Source organism: Phocoena sinus, chromosome 14 (genome assembly GCF_008692025.1).
Source record: "Phocoena sinus isolate mPhoSin1 chromosome 14, mPhoSin1.pri, whole genome shotgun sequence".
Taxonomy (NCBI): Eukaryota; Metazoa; Chordata; class Mammalia; order Artiodactyla; family Phocoenidae; genus Phocoena; species Phocoena sinus.
In genome coordinates, this window is record NC_045776.1 from 52,229,035 (window position 1) to 52,248,632 (window position 19,598).

At 35.8% G+C, this 19,598-nt stretch overlaps 1 protein-coding gene across 2 annotated transcripts in view; it reads left to right on the forward strand.

Moving 5' to 3' along the window:
• Nucleotides 1–19,598, forward strand: part of ROCK1 (Rho associated coiled-coil containing protein kinase 1) — a 146,776-nt gene that overhangs the window by 49,392 nt on the left and 77,786 nt on the right. For both annotated transcript variants that reach the window (XM_032654443.1, XM_032654444.1), the window contains exons 3-8: nucleotides 12,291–12,391; nucleotides 12,932–13,069; nucleotides 15,871–16,046; nucleotides 16,834–16,918; nucleotides 18,489–18,633; nucleotides 18,959–19,097. In XM_032654443.1, the coding sequence (XP_032510334.1) occupies nucleotides 12,291–12,391; nucleotides 12,932–13,069; nucleotides 15,871–16,046; nucleotides 16,834–16,918; nucleotides 18,489–18,633; nucleotides 18,959–19,097 (784 nt within the window). The remainder of the gene's footprint in view (nucleotides 1–12,290; nucleotides 12,392–12,931; nucleotides 13,070–15,870; nucleotides 16,047–16,833; nucleotides 16,919–18,488; nucleotides 18,634–18,958; nucleotides 19,098–19,598) is intronic.

A 19,598-nucleotide genomic window follows, 5' to 3' on the forward strand; every position in this document is an offset into this window, starting at 1 on the left:
ATAGCACTGAAAATACATGGGAATGTTCATCATTGCAAAAATATATTGATGTTGGGGCAAAAAGTTAGAACAACCCACATAAAAATCAATAAGACATTTCTATCAGCTATCCACAGTGTGTTCAGTGAAAAAGCAAGTTGCAAAATACCCTTTTATGTCAATAAGTATGGATAACACATTTTTTAAAGTGAATACATATATTCCGTTGAATGAACGTACCACAATTTAAAAAACTTTCTGTAATAGTGGTTCTCAGGTTCCTCCCAGTTTTTCGCTGTTATAAGTGAAAATGTTATATTAATGTTTTTTGTACATATAGCTTGGTATACTTGGTTTTCCTTTCTTTGAAGTGAATTCCAGGAATTGCTGAGTCAAAAGTTGCATCCAATTTGCATTTTGATATGTATTGCCAAAATGCAGTTTTACACCAGAAGGTGGAATAAAAGTAAAAAATTTTTAATGGAGCCATAAAATTGAATATATTATGCAGGATAACCTAGGGTATTACACGATCTTGTTTGAAGTTATTACAAGTAAAATATTACTAAATCAGATAGATTTTCAAAAAGAAATGTTAAATATTCTCTTTATTTACTTTTTAAATTATTTATCTTGGAATAAACTCATGGAAAAGCTGCAAAAATAGTACAGAGAGAGCTTCCCTGTTGGTGCAGTGGTTGAGAGTCCGCCTGCCGATGCAGGGGGCACGGGTTTGTGCCCCGGTCTGGGTAGATCCCACATGCCGCGGAGCGGCTGGGCCCGTGAGCCATGGCCACTGAGCCTGTGCATCCGGAGCCTGTGCTCCACAACGGGAGAGGCCACAACAGTGAGAGGCCCGCATACCGCAAGAAAACAAAAAACAAACAACAACAAAAATAGTACAGAGATTCCTATATGCCCTTCACTCAGCATTCCCTAATGTTAACATCTTATATAACCATGGTACATTGACAAAACTAAGAAATTAAAGTTGGTATATTACTGTTAACTATATACTTTACTTAGATATCAGTTTTTCCACTAATCTCCTTTTTTTGGTTCCATAATCCAATCTAGAATATCACATTGTATTTAGTTGCCATTTCTCCTTAGTCGTCTTCAATCTGTGAGAGTTCTCAGGCTTTCCTTGTTTTTTTATGACCTTGACAGTTTTGAAGATTATTGATAAGGTATTTTGTAGAACTTTTCTCAGTTTGTTTTTGTCTAATGTTTTCTCATAATTACCCTGGGGTTATGGGTTTTGGGGATGAGTACCACAGAGATGACATGTGCTTCTCATCACATTTTATCTGGGATATGTGATACCATAATGATTTATCAGTGATAATATTAATGTTTATCACTTGTTTTAAGATAGTGTCTGCCAGGCTTCTCTCCTGAAAAGTTACTATATTTCCTTTCCATACCTGATTCTTTGGAATCTGGTCATTATTCCAGTCCACACTCAAGGGGAGGGGCATCGATAAGCTCCATCTCCAGTCTCAGAAGGCTACATATTATCTTACAGAGCAAGTGTTTTTGATTTTGATAAGGTCTAATTTATCATTTATTTCTCATATGGATTGTGCTTTTGGTGTTGCGTGTAAAAATCATTGCCAAACCCAATATTGATTTTTTAAAACTGCTTTATGGAGATATAATTTACGTACTGAAGAGTCACCCATTTAAAGTGTACAGTTCATTGTTTTTTGTCTGTACTTATAGAGTTGTGCAGTCATTACCTCAGTGACTTTTTGAACATTTCATCATCTTGTAAAGAAACTCTGTACCCATTAGCAGTCACTCCGCAATCCTCCCCAAGCTCTCCAGCCCTAGACAATGACTAATCTATTTTATGTCTGTATAGATTTGCCAATATGGACGTTTTCTATAGATGGAATCATACAATATGTGATCCTTTATGACTGGCTTTTTAGACTTAGCATGCTCTCTTCGGGGTTCATCTGTGTTGTAGCATGCATTTCATTCTTTTAAATTGCCAAATAAATAATATTCCATTGTATAGATAATGCCACATTTTGTTTATCCATCCATCAGTTGATGAACATTTGGATTGCTTCTACTTTTTCACTATTATGAATAATACTACTATGAACATTAGTGCACAGGTTCTTGTGTGGACATATGTTTTCATTTCTCTTGGGTAGATACCTGAAAGTGGAATTTTCATGTCATATAATATCTGTATAACATTTTGAGAAACGCAAGATTGATTTTTAAGTATATACTTTTATTATTTTGGAGTAAATATATATGTGGCTTTTCTGTTGTCCCTGAACAGATAAGAGCAGCAAGTGATTGCAGCCATTTGTAAATAATATCGTTAAATGTCAATATTTTTAATGTTTCAGTAAGTATTATTGAGCACATACGTACATCAAAGACATATCCATGAATGAAGTATGGTCTCTACCCTTAAGGAAATGGGAACATACAATCTAACAGAAGAAATACAAACAATTCCAGCCCATGTTGACAGATGAAATAATAGAGAAATAGTGGTTTCCCAGAGGAGAAAGGCAGCTTATCAGACTGAGGGGATCAGGAGGAGATGGATAAAGGATTAGATCTTGTTTGGTAGTAACCTGCTCAAATAAAGTGGGGCTAGTCATTTTAGGTTGGTGATCAACATCTGCAAAAGAATGGAGATGTAAAGCAGTATGGCTGTGTGGGAAATTGCAAGTAACTAGGCATTGCCAGAGCATTGTTGGGGAGAGTATCTAGAAATAAAAGATTGCAGAATCAGAGAGTAACAAGATCTAAAAGCCATTTTATGAGGTGTTGAGGAGTTTGGGTTTGGTTTTGTTTTTTGCCAATCTGTTTCTCACACTGGATTACTCTGTATGTGTGTTTACACGTGTGTGCGCCCTGGCAAAACATAGCACATCTTCCTGGAGCTTGAATTCTGTTTGAACATATGGACATAGAATAACATTTTTATTTTTATTATTAACTGTTGCATTGAAACAAAATCAGTTATATGGAATTGAATCCCAGATTATAAATGTTCTAGGTAAGTTTTAGATAATTTTAGAGCTTATTAGGGCTGCTTTGACTACTCTGAAAATTTGCAAGGTGTATTGGATTTCTTTAGGCAAAGAGTAGCAGTATATTGGACAAATATTGCATTGTTCATAGCTTTTATTGCTATACTTTATTCTGACTTTTTAAAAACATGTTTTAAATAATTGGGTTGTCTTACAATCTGTAGTGGTACGTAAAATGATGGTGCATTTTATAATCTAGGATCTTAAACTAGGCAAAATATATATCTTTTTTGCATTAGAAAGAAACAGAGTCATTATAGAAAACTTGAAGTAAATGGAAAATGTGAGGAATAAAATAATCTGTAATCCCACCATACTTAGAGATGACTGCAGTTACTATTTTGGTATATTTCTTTCTGGCTTTTTTCTGTCTATATGTACCAATATATATTTGTGTTTTTAGAAAATTAAGTTCATATACCACATGGAGTTTAATCTGTTTCTACGCTCAACATCATATGTTGAACATGATTCTATGTAATTATTAAACAACACAATTTAAATGTTTTCTCATACGTCATTGTATGTATATGTATTCCTAGAAGTAAAATTTATTGGGTATAAAGTGTGATTAAAAAAAAAGATCCTTAAGAAAAATCATCCATTTGCTTTCTAGAAAGTTAAAGAGTCTGTATGTGATTGAAATATTTTTTAATTTTTTGTAACCCTGAAACCTTTCTGCACTGCCTCTTTTGCTAACTTGTGATTATTTAGAGATGATTAGCTAGTTTGTGGCCTGTCGAGACTTATGGTGTTTATTTGTGACTCAGTTTGCCCATTTCATTCCTTGCTAACTGTTCTGTATAGTAATATCTCACTTCTCTGAATTTTAGTTTTCTGCCACCATCACCTGGTTCAACACAGTTGACAATCAGAAATTGTTTAAAGGATCTGATGGTCACACAGTCCTGCTTATTGGTCTTAGAAGTAATAAGAGCTTACCAAATTTATAATTTTGCAAGTATTAAATTCTGTAAGTAACAGGTTAATTTTTATTATGGGAAAAAGTGGAACACTGTAAGAAGGATTGGAAATTCGGAGAATTTTGTAGTTTTAGGTACGATGACTGGGAGAGGGCTCACTAAAAGGTGACATTGGAGAAAAGAGTTGAAGTAATTGAGAGGGTTAGCCATGCAGATGTTTAAGGAAAGAAAATGGCATGCAGAGGAACAGCCAGTGCAAAGGCCATAAGAGAGGATATTTGAACAGCAGTAAGGAAGCCACTGCAGCTGGTGGGGAGGATTAAACAAGGGAGAGAATAGTAGGATGACATCAGAGAAGGAAGGAAATAGAGAGGGTAGGTCATGTAGAATCTTGTAGGCCATTGTAAGATCTTTGACTTTTGCTCTGGGTAAGATAGCAAGTCAAAGTTTTGAGGAGTGACATGATCTGAATTGTGTTTTAAGAATACCGCCCCATGTTAAGAATAGACTACTGAGAGGCAGGGATAGACACCAGGAAATCAGTTAAGAAGCAATTGCCGTAATCCAAAGAAGAGATGATGGTGGCTTGGTCCAGCATGGTAGCAGTGTAGAAGGTGAGAAGTTATCAGGTCCAGATATATTTCCGAGGTAGAGCCAGCCAGATAGGATGAGGAGTGTAAGAAAAAAAATAGGAGTCAAGAATGCCCCTGGGTTTTTGCCCCAAGCAAAATTGACCCATCAGCTGAAGTGTTGAAATCATAGGTAGAGGTTTGGGGTGAGAACACCTCTTCAGTTTCAGACACATTAAATTTTTAATTTTTATTAATTTTTTATTTTTGGCTGCATTGGGTCTTTGTTGCTGTACAAGGGCTTTCGGTAGTTGCGGCGAGCAGTGCTACTCTTTGTTGTGGTGCACGGGCTTCTCATTGTGGTGGCTTCTTTTGTTGTGGAGCACGGGCTCTAGGCACGTGGGCTTCAGTAGTTGTGGCATATGGGCTCAGTAGTTGTGGCTCGTGGGCTCTAGAGCACAGGCTCAGTAGTTGTGGCACACGGGCTTAGTTGCTCTGCGGCATGTGGGATCTTCCCGGACCAGGGCTCAAACCTGTGTCCCCTGCATTGGCAGGCGGATTCTTAACCACTGCACCACCAGGGAAGCCCCTATACACATTAAATTTGAGATGTATGTTAACGAAGTAGATATATTATGTAAGCAATTAAATATATAAATCTGAAGTTTAAGAGAGAGGTCTGAACCAGAGATAAAAATTTGCAAGTTGTTGACATGTCAGTGCTTTTTAAAGCCCACCAGTAAATGAGTGTATATAGAGACGAAAACACCATGAAAGACTGAGCCTTGAGATGCGTCAGTGTTAAGAAATCTGAGAGAAGAGAGGGAACCAGCAAAGGCAACTGAGAAGTAATCATTGATGTAGAAAAAAATACCCTTGGAACTTCCCTGGTGGTCCAGTGGTTAAGGCTACACTTCCAATGCAGGGGGCGTGGGTTTGATCCCTGGTCAGGGAACTAAGATCCCACATGCCACACAGTGCAGCCAAAAAAAAAAAAAGGAAGAAAGAAAAGAAAAGAAAATGAAAAAATACCCTTAGTATTGTTGTAGGAATGTAGTATCCTGGAAGTCAAGTAAAAAAAAGTATAGCAGGAGTGATCAAACTGTCAAAAGCTACTGATGTATCAAGGTGAAGATTGGGAATTCATTGTTAAATTTAGCAACATGGTGGTCACCTGTGACTTTGACAAGCACTTTCGTTTTTGTTGTTTCTTGTTTTGTTTTTTTTTAAATTTTGACCACACCGCACGTCTTGTGGTATCTCAGTTCCCTGACCAGGGGTTGAACCTGGGCCACGGCAGTGTAAGCACTGAATCCTAGCCACTAGACCACCAGGAAACTCCCTGACAAGCAGTTTTGATAAAAAGGTAATGGCCAAAGCTCACCCAAAATGGATTTAAGAGCAGGTATGAACAAAGATTTAGAAATAGAGTTCAGACAGCTTTTGAGGAATTTTGCTGTAGTGGGGTTGAGTAATGGGGCAGCAGCTAGTGAGAGAAATGGCATCAAGATGGGAATGAAAATGGCATGATACAATCCAGTTAGGAAGGGGAAAGCTTAATGATACAGGAGAAAGAGGGGGGGAATTGCTGGAGCAATGTCCTCGAGCTCGTGAAAAAGGATGACATCACCATTGGAGGGATTGGTGTGAGATGGCAGTATTCTCCTATAGTAAAAAGTTAAGAGACCAAATATATGAGGGCATGTGCTGGTAGTTGAAAATGAATACATAAATATAATTATAAATATGTCTATTTAGCGGTAAGTCTATGGCAGTTTTCTTCCGATTGTTTCAGGGTAGTAACCAACAAGGTCATTAGCTATGAACGAGGATCAGTGAGAGGTTTGAGAAGAGAAAAGAAAATGTGAAATACGGTCTCTAGTAAAGTGGGAGAGTGAATATACTAAAGAAATATATGATTGCCAAGCAGAATTAAGGGCAAGCTTTATGTTCGCAATTATGGATTTAAAGTGGGATCAGACAGTATGATTTTATGTATTTATCCAGACATATTCAACTACATGGGTGCTGACATAGAGTTAGTTGTAGAGGTAGATTTAACTAGAATTATGGTTTTGCCAAACTAAGTATAATGAAGCAGAAAAGAGCCAAGGCATTAAAGGTTATGCAAGCGAGTGATTATAATAATTGACCATGTAATTTAAGCTCAGTAGGTAAGAAAGAGAACCTATCAGTACAATGAGGTACAGTAAAAATGGATAGGATCAGTGGATTGGAGGCCTTGGTGGGTCTGGGGATTGTTGGGGTGTGGTTTTTGGAGGGAGTGAGCAGGAAAGCTGAGGGAGTGCTTAGAGAATAAAGGATTTGAAATTGAAATTAAGGGAGGACTATGATTACTGATAATGACAAGATCTAGTATGTGGCCATGGAAATGAGTGGCTGAGATAAGGTAGAGGACAAGATCATTGAAAGAGAGAAGTTAAAGGTATTGAGAGGCCAGCTTATTAGAAGTATCATCTGTGGGTATATTAAAGTCCTTAAGAATTAAAATAGGAAAATATTGGAAAGAAGGTTGGTAACCCAGGAACTAAAATTGTCTAGCAGTGAGATGTGATGACCTGAGGGTCAGTAGATTACAGTGACAATGAGAGGTAGTGGGAGATAGAACCTAATACACATGAAAAGCAAGCTGGCAGATAGAGGGTGGGAGTGTAGAGATGGCAGTGGAGTTCCCCTGTCCCACTTTCAGGGCCATTGGTATAAACATGTGGAGGGTAAAGGGCACCACTGTAGAACTGCAGGGGAAGCAGTGTCCTCAGGGAAGCTGGATTTCCATTGGAGTAGGGGTTGGTAAACTATAGCCCACAGGCCAGATCTACAGCCCATAGGCCAGATCTGGCCTACCATTTGTTTTTGGATGGCTTATGAGCTATGAATGGTTTTTATATTTTTAAATAATTTATAGAAAGTCAAAAGAAGAATAATATTTCATGACATGTGAAAATTATATGAAGTTCAGATTTCAGTGTCCATAAGTAAAGTTTTATTGGGACATAGCTATGCTCATTGTCTGTGACCACTTTTATGCTACAACACAAGTTGAAGAGTTGAGTACCTGTGACAAAAATCATACATGGCATTGTTATTGCTTCACACTGCTGCTCAGCACACTAGAAATCACAGTGACACAGTTACAACACAATAGCATTCCATGTGTATCACCATACCACAGAATTTTATTATTATTTTTCCATTGCCAGTGCATGCCCATTATGTCAGAACAAAAAAGGAAAAGAAAAGTGAAACTGAATGTTGTTATTTTGAGGCACAGTAAAGTGTGGATTATTTCATCAAGTTAGAGGGCAGGGCGTTGTGTTATTATGCAGTTACACTGTAGCTGTGCTGAAAGAGTACAATGTGCATTGACATTACCAGAATAAGCACTTGCCATAACATTCCCAACTCACAGGAAAGCAACAGTTAGAAAACCCCAGAAAATTTAAAATAGAATATCTCACCACAGCAGAATTTTCTTTACAAAGATGAAAAAAGAAAATGAGGTTATGACCTTACATAAGTTTAGAAGTGGTTTATTTGTTAGTCAAGCAGGGAAAGCTATTCACTGATGGTGTTTGCAGCAACAAAGCAAATGTGTACAGAGAGAAAAACTTCCTTAAGACTATTAGCTTTTTGGGCTTTTGCACAGCAGAAGAAACTACAAACAAGACGAAAAGACAACCCTCAGAATGGGAGAAAATATTTGCAAATGAATCAACGGACAGAGGATTAACCTGCAAAATATACAAGCAGCTCATGCAACTCAATATCAAAAAAACAAACAACCCAATCCAAAAATGGGCAGAAGACCTAAATAGACATTTCTCCAAAGACACAGATGGCCAAGAAGCACATGAAAAGCCGCCCAAGATCACTAATTATTAGAGAAATGCAAATCAAAGCTATAATGAGGTGTCACCTCACACCAGTTAGAATGGGCATCATCAGAATATCTACAAACAACAAATGCTGGAGAGAGTGTGGAGAAAAGGGAACCCTCTTGCACTGTTGGTAGGAATGTAAATTGATACAGCCACTATGGAGAACAGTATGGAGGTTCCTTAAAAAACTAAAAATAGCATTACCATATGACCCAGCAATCCCACTACTGGGCATATACCCAGAGAAAACCATAATTCAAAAAGACACATGCACCCCAATGTTCATTGCAGTACTATTTACAATAGCCAGGTCATGGAAGCAACCTAAATGCCCATTGACAGCCAAATGGTTAAGGAAGATGTGGTACATATATACAATGGAATATTACTCAGCCATAAAAAGGAACGAAATTGGGTCATTTGTAGAGACATGGATGGATCTAGAGACTGTCATACAGAGTGAAGTAAGTCAGAAAGAGAAAAATATCGTATATTAATGCATATATGTGGAATCTAGAAATATGATACAGATGAACTGGTTTGCAAGGCAGAAATAGAGACACAGATGTAGAGAACAAACATGGACACCAAGGGGGGAAAGTGGCGGGTGTGTGTGTGTGTGATGAGTTGGGAGATTGGGTTGACATATATACACTAATATATGTAAAATAGATAACTAATAAGAACCTGCTGTATAAAAAATAAATAAAATTAAATTAAAAAAATACTATTAGCTTTTTGGCATGAACAGTAGTTGCTCAAAGAATTGAGACTCTTGGGAGCAACAGCAATAGTCAATTAAAAAATAAGACAGTTTTGAGTGATTTTCCTTGACTCTTGTTTGAGGAATCAATGCTGAGTTTGAAGTGAGTGAAGAATTAGCTTCTATGTATAGTCTGCATGGAACAAGTACAGGCAAGAATATTTTTTTAAAAGTTGAGGAAACACTAAGTACAACTTGCAGTGGAGTCTGCTAAGATGTGTTACAAGTGATGGTAGTTAAAATTATGTATGGTGCAGAAAATGTTAGTTGAACAAAATAACAAAGTTCATGACAATACAAGGTGTTTAAAGCCTGTAGTTATTCATTGTATTATACATCAGCAAGTACTTTGTGGAAAATATTTGAATCTATCACGTTACTGAACCACAGGATCAGTGGTAAACATCATTCACTCTCGTGGACTTAACTAACCGTTATCAATTCTGTACATTTTTGACAGAAATTGAAGCTGAATATCCCAGTTTATCTTTGCATATAGCAAGTCAATGGCTTAGCAGTGGTGACATTTGTGATTTTTTTTTGTGGACTATATTGTGTCCCCCAACCCCAAATCCATCTGTTGAATCCTTAATCCCCCAATATAACTGTATTTGGAGATAGGGCCAAGCAAGAGGCAGTTAAGGTTAAATGAGGTCATAAAGGTGGGACTGTGATAAAATGGGATTAGTGATGGGATTAGTGTCCTTACCTGTGCAACACATAAGAGGTCCTGTGAGTACACAGAGAGATGCTGGCTGCCAACTAGCCAGGAAGAGAGACCTCACCAGAAGCACAACACGCTGGCCCCAGTCGTAGACTTTGAGCCTCTAGAACCATGAGAAAATGAATGTCTGTTTAAGCCACCCAGTCTATGGTATTTTGCATGGCAGGATGAGCTCATTAAGACAAGGACCATGATGAAGGTTTTTCTTAATGAGAAGAACCACTCTCAGCTATCATTGAATTATCATTGAACACTGACTTTGGAAATTAGTTTTTGATTTAACCTAAAATTACAAGGCAAAACAGCACTTTTAATGCAAAACTTAAATGTAATAAAGTCATTTTGACAACTAATGTTCGAATCACAAGTAACGTCGAGCTGCTTTGTAACTTCCTGTGCTGTCAGAAATTAAAATAAGAAGCCAGGTCTCCATTTCCACACACATTTGCAGCAGATATATTTTCTCAGCCCAAAACTACAGACTTTTATAGCCTATTTATGGCTCTAAATCTGGTATAACCAGAGCCAGGGATCCTTTCTCAACCCCATAGGCTATTATATAACACATTATCCTGGTTCAGAACTTTCTTATTTCGTGTCTGGAGTATTACAGTACTCTTAAAGTTCTACCCCTGCTCCAGTCTTGCCCTTATTGAATTTATCATTTACATATTCCCTGGAGTAGTGCAGCTGAAATGTAAATTTGACTGTGTTGTTTATATGCCTTATTTCTTGTCATGGCTTCCAACATGTAGCAGTGGTTTTCAGGTGGTTGTTCTCAGTTCCCGACAGATCTTTATCTCAGTTCCCAACAGGACTCTACCGGGCTGCATTATGGAGGTGTACGAAGTAGACGAGGCTCCAGCCCCTCTCTGACGACACCCACCACCACTACCCTCTTGAAGCAGAGCACTTTTATCTATTTTCATATTGTACTGCTTTTAAACTTTAATGTGAAAAATATTTTTGTTGATTAAATAATAATTTTACAACTACTGGCCTACAGGTAAAGTTCAAGCTCCTTAACTAGTTTGGGGCTGTCCAGCCTCTCCTTCACATCCTTCCCACAGACTTGATATTCCAGCAACACAGAACAGTTCTGCTGTGCCTTTGCTTATATTTGCCTATCTGCCTGTTATATTCTCTCTTTTCTTCTTCCCAGCTAGCTAACTGCTTTCTTTTTAGACTTGTTTCAGGTTTCTTCACCTCCAGAAAGCCTTTTCTAGCCACCTCCCTCCTAGGCAGCCTTGGGTTAGGTGTCATCCTTTATATTCCACAAACTCTGTGCTTGTGCTTATTTCCCTTTTTGCATTTTTTGGTATTATTTTTTGTTTGTTTCAGTTTCATTTGAAATCAATAAGAGCAGACACTGTGTTTTAAAGTTATGTTTATGTATCTACAGTGATTACTGTAGAGCCTCTATAGTTAACATAGATGTTTCTGCAGTAAATTGATTATTGTTTATATCTTGCTGTTACATTTGCAATAGATATGTGATCTAAAATTAAATGTACTTATGTTATCCCTGTGTGAAAGTTTGTTCTCTGTTGCATGTGTTTATGGGTCATAATGTATACAAACGAGTTTAAATGTGCATTTCAAAAGAAAGACAAGATACTATATGTAGCTTTTATCAGGAACTAGAACTTAAATTTAATAGCTGCCCTGTATTTTGTATAACTCTGCTGTGAAGCTTTTGCATGTAATCTCATGCCAGTGTTGACCCATGTGGATTAAAATAGCCCTATTTTAATCTATGACCAAATTAGGAATTAGAATATCTATCCAGTGGGGATTTTAAGTTATTGTAGTTTGTAGTGTGACAGGTTTATATAAATAATTGTAGCGATTCCCACTGTGTGTTTTAAGTTAAAATCTGCATTCAAATAGAGAAATATAATAAGTACGTGATTCTTTAGCATGTTTACCTTTGATATCTTAAATTACTTATATCTTTTTAAAAGGATCATCAAAACTGACTTGATAAAAAGAAAACTTGTTTCATTAATCTAAAATACCTACCTGTGGCCCCTTGATTCAAATTTGATATATACTTAAAATACCAGGAACTAATTAACTAATTATTCTCAGTGTACGTGTGGTATGTTTTTTTTTAAAACATTCTAGTAAGTCGGATTTTAAGAAAAATATTTTAACAGAGTGAAGTCATTCCAGAATTTATTAAAAACAATTCTTAGCACATTGAACATTTCTCTGTTTTACAGCTTCATATTTTACTTATATTAAATAATTTTTAATGAACCTCTTTGTTTTTTATTGTTTCTCAAGAACTTGAATGTAAAATAAGCAGTTTTAGTTATAATGCTTCAGTGATTTAAAAGTATAAACTTTTCTTTTCATACAGATAAAGACACAATAAATAAAATTAGAGATTTACGAATGAAAGCTGAAGATTATGAAGTAGTGAAGGTGATTGGTAGAGGTGCATTTGGAGAAGTTCAATTGGTAGGTTATTTTAATGAGATTAAAAAAACAATCTGTTTAAAATTAAAAAATCCACTTGTGTGTTTAACATATGTTGTTTGGGAAAGTATTGTTTTTATAAAATTCTTGCTTTAAATTGCTCTAGACATTCTTGCCTAAGGATATGAAAGCCTAGAGTCTAATTCAGCAGTAGTGTGAAATATTTTCCCCAAGAATTCATGGGTAGAGAAGAGTTTTCAAGCATCAAAAGAGAAATCTTTACTCCTAATATTACACTATCTAAAATGCTGTGCAATAGTAAGTTTTATAAACAGGAAGTAGCATAACTAGCTGGGTGGAGGAGGGGGAAGTGTGCCATAATATAGGGAATAAAGGTTTTTTCCTAACATTACTTACATCTGGTAGTTAAAGCCTTGACATTATCTAATTGGGATAATTCAGAAGAGAAGAAGTTAAAATAGCAAGACCAATAATGTTAAATTATTTAATAAATTGTTCTGGGAAACACTGATCTTTAAATGTTAATGAAATGTTCATTATTTTCCATTTTCAATTTTAAAGGTAAGGCATAAATCCACCAGGAAGGTATATGCTATGAAGCTTCTCAGCAAATTTGAAATGATTAAGAGATCCGATTCTGCTTTTTTCTGGGAAGAAAGGGACATCATGGCTTTTGCTAACAGTCCTTGGGTTGTTCAGGTATGCTTTTGTTATTGTTTCATTGTTGCTCTAGTAGTTTGTAACTTAACATGTCTGAGAAGCTTTGTTTTTTAGAACAGTAATAGAGAATTTATTGGCAATTACAAAAGTGTCTAATATATCATTTTTAAAATCATAAAATTTAATTTTATTGAATTATCTCTAGGAGGAAAGTAACTGTCTCTGGAGTGGAGAGAATGGGAGAAATGGAGGGAAAGAATGGGAGTAGAGTGGAAAGAATGGGAGAAATGGAGGGAAAAAAGTTAAGCCTGGCCTCCAAATAATATTGTATTGGCTTCAGGTTTTTCAGTGGAAAGAAAAATACATTAGAAAGTCAGTAATTGTAGGTACTAATCTTGACCTGAAGCTGTGGCCAGATTATTTACATCTCTGGGCCTCAGTCTCCTTGCTCAAAAATGTGAAAGGTGGCTTAGATTGGTTATTTTCAATTGAGGAGATACCTCAGATGGAGTCATGGGAGCAAGCAGTTGTTTGGGTAGGTTATAATTCTGGGTTTTCTATTTCTGCTTCAACTAGAGCAGCTGCATGTTTTTTATGTCTTATATATTGGGGTTCTTATTAAGATTTCATATGGGGGAAATAAGGTCTTGTGGGTTTTTTTAAAAAAATAGTAAAACTACTGAGCTAGATCATTTCTAAATTCCTAGCATGAATTTTGTAGTTTTTTAAATTTACAGTAGGTAATGAAGACTGTCTTAAATAATCATAATAGTAATTGGGATAAAAAGGATATGGAAGATGTTTAAGATTCGCATAATAAGACTTTTAATACTTGAAATGTCTGCCCTGTTTTTATCAGCTGTTTAGAGCAGGGTGTCTCAGGCTCAGTGTTACTGACATTTTGGGCCAAGTGATTCTTTGTTGTTGGGGGCTATCCTGTGGGTTTTTAACAGCATCCTTGACTTCTACCCAGGTGATGCCAGTAGCAGCCCTCCCCACCCCACACACAAGGTGTAACAACCAAAACTGTGTTCAGACATTGTTGAACATCTCCCTGGGTGGCGTGTTGGGGAGAGTGGGCAGGTGGGGGCCGTGGGACACCGGCAGTTATCATCATCTCTGGTTGAGAACCACTGATACTGGGGAGTGTTCAGTGTTGTGTAAAAAGTTAAAAAACATGACATAAATGTTTAAGGTTAAATTTACAACTTATGAACTTGAAGCTCTATTTTTCTTGATACATTTTAAATAGGGTAAACTGCCACCAAATCAACAGTGTTTCTTTAATTATGGTGTCCGAGTGATATACTGTACATGTTAATCTGGGATAGCCATGAGATACCACTTAGTTTCTTATCCTTCCCCCAAATATTTATATTTAATTAAAGTTACTAAATCTGTAACTAAAATCATTAAATGCTGTTGAAAAAAATGAAATATAAAAAGAATTTTAAGACATAAGTGCCTAGGTAAATTAGTTATACTTTTTCTCTAAGGGCTTATTTCATTTATTTTAGTTCTATTCTAATCTTCTAATGTTTACTTAAAATGTTCTTTTGTAGGGAGTTCCCTGGCAGTCCAGTGGTTAGGACTTTGTGCTTTCACTGCCATGGGTTCAGTCCCTGGTCGGGGAACTAAGATCCCACAAGCCACGTATTGCGGCCAAAAAAAAAGAAATTTTCTTTTGTAAATTTGCTCTTCTCTTAACTTCAACACTGGTTACATAATATATTTATGCCTGATATTGTTGCCAATTTCATATCAATGGACCTTACTCTTCCTGCTTTGACTCTTGTCCTCTTCCTGTTTCTCTGTTAGCTGTTACTGCGACTCCTCCTACTGACTGCAACTGTTTACTGAACATCTATTGTACTAAGGGCTTTTTCTCTATTCGCTAATCTTTTTAACAACTCTGATAGGCAGTTAATCCCTACTAGCTACACCCTCAATTTATAGATTAAATTTGTGCTTTTATTCATTGAACATTCATTAAGTACTTGCCAACTGCCAGGCATCCAGACAGACTGGGCAGCAAGTATAAAAGTCAAACATGATATATAGTCCCATATATTTTTTTTTTTTTTTCCCCATATATTCTTCTAGAAAGGATCATAGTCACAGATAATTTGGGAGGTTAAGTAAATTGCCTAGTCACACAGCTAATAAGGGACAACTAAGACTGTAACCTAATTTTATTAGATTACTTGAAAATTGTGGTGTTGATATAAATTTAACACTAAACCCCACTATGTACAATTTAAATTAGAACTACAATATGTCTTTGCTTAGAAGAGTTGTATATTCTTTATTGAAACTATTATAATTTTAAAAAATTCTCAGTATAAGAAATTCAATTAGTATAGAAAAGCATAGAGAAAAGAAGTCTCCGACTCCTCAGAAGTAACCACAGTTAATAACTCCTCTGCATACGCAAAGTTCTTTGTGCTATTTATCTTTGTATTTGTTTCCTTTTTCTTTTTTTTTTTTTTTTTTTTTTGCGGTACGCAGGCCTCTCACTGTCGCGGCCTCTCCCGTCGCGGAGCACAGACTCCAGACGCGCAGGCCCAGCGGCCATGGCCCACGGGCCCAGCCGCTCCGCGGCATGTGGGATCCTCCCGGACCGGGGCACGAACCCGTGTCCCCTGCATCGGCAGGCGGACTCTCAACCACTGCGCCACCAGGGAAGCCCTGTTTCCTTTTTTTTTTAAGAGTACTTACAACTACTGCAATTTGATTATTTCAGTTAAATCTTATATTAGTAATTTTGACAATTCTTAAATGAAACAGTTTTGCTTAATCTTAATGAATTTGTTTCTTTGTTTTTTTTTGTATTTGTGTAGCTATTTTATGCATTCCAAGATGATCGTTATCTCTACATGGTAATGGAATACATGCCTGGTGGAGATCTTGTAAACTTAATGAGCAACTATGATGTGCCTGAAAAATGGGCCCGATTTTATACTGCAGAAGTAGTTCTGGCATTGGATGCAATCCATTCCATGGGTTTTATTCATAGGTAAGGACAAAAATGCTTTAAATTTTCTCATTTGTTAAAGAGAGAAGCTAAAAATCAGTACTTAAACTTCATTTGATTAGCATTTCCCATTCTAAATCCACCCATTCTCCCATATGACATGAGTGGTGTTTCAGAATTTAAAACTTTGAAATTTGTGGTTTTAACATTTCAGTTTAGTGTTGATATAAATGTATTCTTTAATATTTCTTATTCTGATTATAAGGCTTTTATATGGTGTCCTGAAAAGTAAAAATTATAAGCTGTTTTTTTAAGGTATATTCTGGAGTATTAAATGCTTTTCATTTTTATATACAAATTAATTTGCTTTTAATTAGTGAACAGATCAAATTTATTTGCTAGAAGAATAATTTCATTTGTTCTGCAAACACCACTTGAATTCTGTGTGCAATTGCTGTGCTCAGTGCCAGGGATGCAAAAATGAAAGTGATTTAGACCCTCTTCTGGGGTTATTTATGTATTTATCTATCTTGTGTGTCTCAGTTACTTTTTATGTTTGAATGTTACATTTTTTATGGTTATTCTCTCTCAAATGACTTGATTTTCCTCTTGGAAGAATCAAACTCTACTTAAAAGAATGTCTTCTGAGGCATAATATATGAGAGAGTCTCCCTGATGAAGTCAGCTTATAGATGTGGATAGAGAGCACGTATAGATCAAACGTGACCTTATCTAAATTGAGGATATATGACCTAAAATCACTGCCTCATAATTTTTATCAGCTTCTGATCTGTTTCAGAGATACTGTACTTTTTTTTTCCCCCCTCAGAGATGTGAAGCCTGATAACATGCTGCTGGATAAGTCTGGACATTTGAAGTTAGCAGATTTTGGTACTTGTATGAAGATGAATAAGGTTAAATAATTAGATTTTAATTTAGTTTTGCTAATTCAAGATAGATGCTTTTTACAAAATTTTTTTAACATCTTTATTGAAGTATAATTGCTTTACAATGGTGTGTTAGTTTCTGCTTCATAACAGAGTGAATCGGCTATACATATACATATATCCTCATATCTCCTCCCTCTTGCATCTCCCTCCCATCCTCCCTATCCCACCCCTCCTCTAGATGGTCACAAAGCACCAAGCTGATCTTCCTGTGCTATGCATCTGCTTCCCACTAGCTATCTATTTTACATTTGATAGTGTATATATGTCCATGCCACTCTCACTTCGTCCCAGCTTACCCTTCCCTCTCCCAATGTTTTAAGAATTTACTAACCATATCTGGACTTGTACAGAATTGATGTGCCCAGTCTTATTTGTTGAACTAGATGCCATGGTTTCAGTGTTGTGTTAGTAACTTGTAAGTGCTTTATTTTTTCCCCTCTCTATTTGGGGGAAGCGTGGATTGCCAGATTTACTAAATCTTTTAAAGCAAATCTGTAATGTCCACTATTGGTAGCTAGAAATGGGATTAGCTTAAATGTCACTAAATACTAGTGCCACTGTTAAAATGAGACTTTCATAAAAACTGGATTTCAGGAATATGTATATTTTTTAATGTTTTACTTAGCCTTCTATTAAACATGAAAAGATCTTACTACTTATTTGGGGAGTCAATAGTAAAAGGTACCCATGCTCACTATTTATATAATAAATAACATATACATAGCTGAAGTAGCAAGTATGCTGCTTTATTTTCAGTTGAAACAGTTTATATTCTTTGAAACTTATCATAGAAGAATAACCAGAAAGTTGTATTTATTATTTCCAAAAGAAATTTATGGGTTAGGAGGAGAACACTATGTGAGAACTTCTGTGTAATCATGTATAATTCTGTTGCATTCATACCAGCTAAAGTAAGTAACTGGTATATATAGTTTTTGTTTTTATTTTGGAGAGAGGGTTAAAATGCATATTAGGTAGTTATCAGTGGGCTTAACACTATTATGCCCTTTTCCCATGCACATGCTTCCCCATTTTATATTTGTACAGTCAATTCTTACATGTTTTTTCCCCTCAATTTCAAGCATAATTAAAGTGAATGACTATTTTAGTAAAAAAACAATTAAATCAGCATTTATATATTGATGTTATCAAGTGATTCATTCTGTCGGTTCCTCAACATATTTGCATTGACTTATATACTTGTTCTCTGCAATTAAGATGAGATCATCATATTGGTACAACTGGAGGAATAATAAATGGTGGCAATGTGTCTTTCTAGTGAGTGTTATTACAAAATAAAAGTCACTGCTATAACCATATACACATACACACATACATTATGAATATATTATGTATATAATATGTATATATGATTAAGCTGTTTGTTACTTTTTATCAAGTCTGCATTAGGTTTTGATGTGATCTTTCATAACACAAAGACTTAAGAGTTCTACATGTTATATTAAGAAAAACTCATGTTAAATAATTGAGACTTTACATTCATATCCTAATTGAAAATTTGACCTCTTTTTAGGAAGGTATGGTACGATGTGATACAGCAGTTGGGACACCTGATTATATTTCCCCTGAAGTATTAAAATCTCAAGGTGGTGATGGTTATTATGGACGAGAATGTGACTGGTGGTCAGTTGGGGTATTTTTATATGAAATGCTTGTAGGTGAGTAAAGGAGGATTTTATGTACCTCTAACATAGTTGTTCATCTCCAAACTTAGACTTGGCTTCTTCTAATAAAATATTACATTAAGCAGTGTTGATTTTGTTTGTAGGAAACAAACTGATCCAAACCTACTGTGTCAATTTTGACAAGCTATTCAGAGACTTAGAGAAACTTGATGTGTTACTTCTTTTTATGTATTTGGTGTATATTTTTAGTTTATGCATAGTTAATTATCTTTAAACAGTAACATTGACTCTTTTCCTTTGAAACTGATTTCTTTCAATGTATCTTAATTTGCTTTTGTTTTCCCTGTCAATTTATCAGGTGATACACCATTTTATGCAGATTCTCTGGTTGGAACTTACAGTAAGATTATGAACCATAAAAATTCACTTACCTTCCCTGATGATAATGACATATCAAAAGAAGCAAAAAATCTTATTTGTGCCTTCCTTACTGACAGGTAAATAATTTTAACATGGAACACTTATTCCAAGGAAATTTTCATTTTGCTGCTCAGTTTTTAAGGTCTGTATCTGAACTCCTATATTTGAACTATTGGAATAAAACCTACCATTCCCCAAGTCGTTCATGACAGTGAAACCTGATATAATTTTTCTGATTTTTCTGGATGGCTTTTCTGGATCTCAACTCACTTACCTTACCTAAGAAATTGGGATAGTAATAGATTCTTTGCTGATGACTAGACAAGATGATTATTTTTTTCATTGTTAACATTTTTAACTTAGTTAAGTATAAAGATGGTAGTATATTTTATCGAGTCTGATTTTTTGTTTTTCCTTTTGGCCATGCTGTGCAGCTTGTGGGATCTTAGTTCCCCGACCAGGGATTGAACTTAGGCCCTGGCAGTGAAAGCACCAAGTCCTAACCACTGGACTGCCAGGGAATTACCTGAGTTTTTTTTTTTTAACATGTTAAAATCTCTAAAATTAGAGTGCATCTT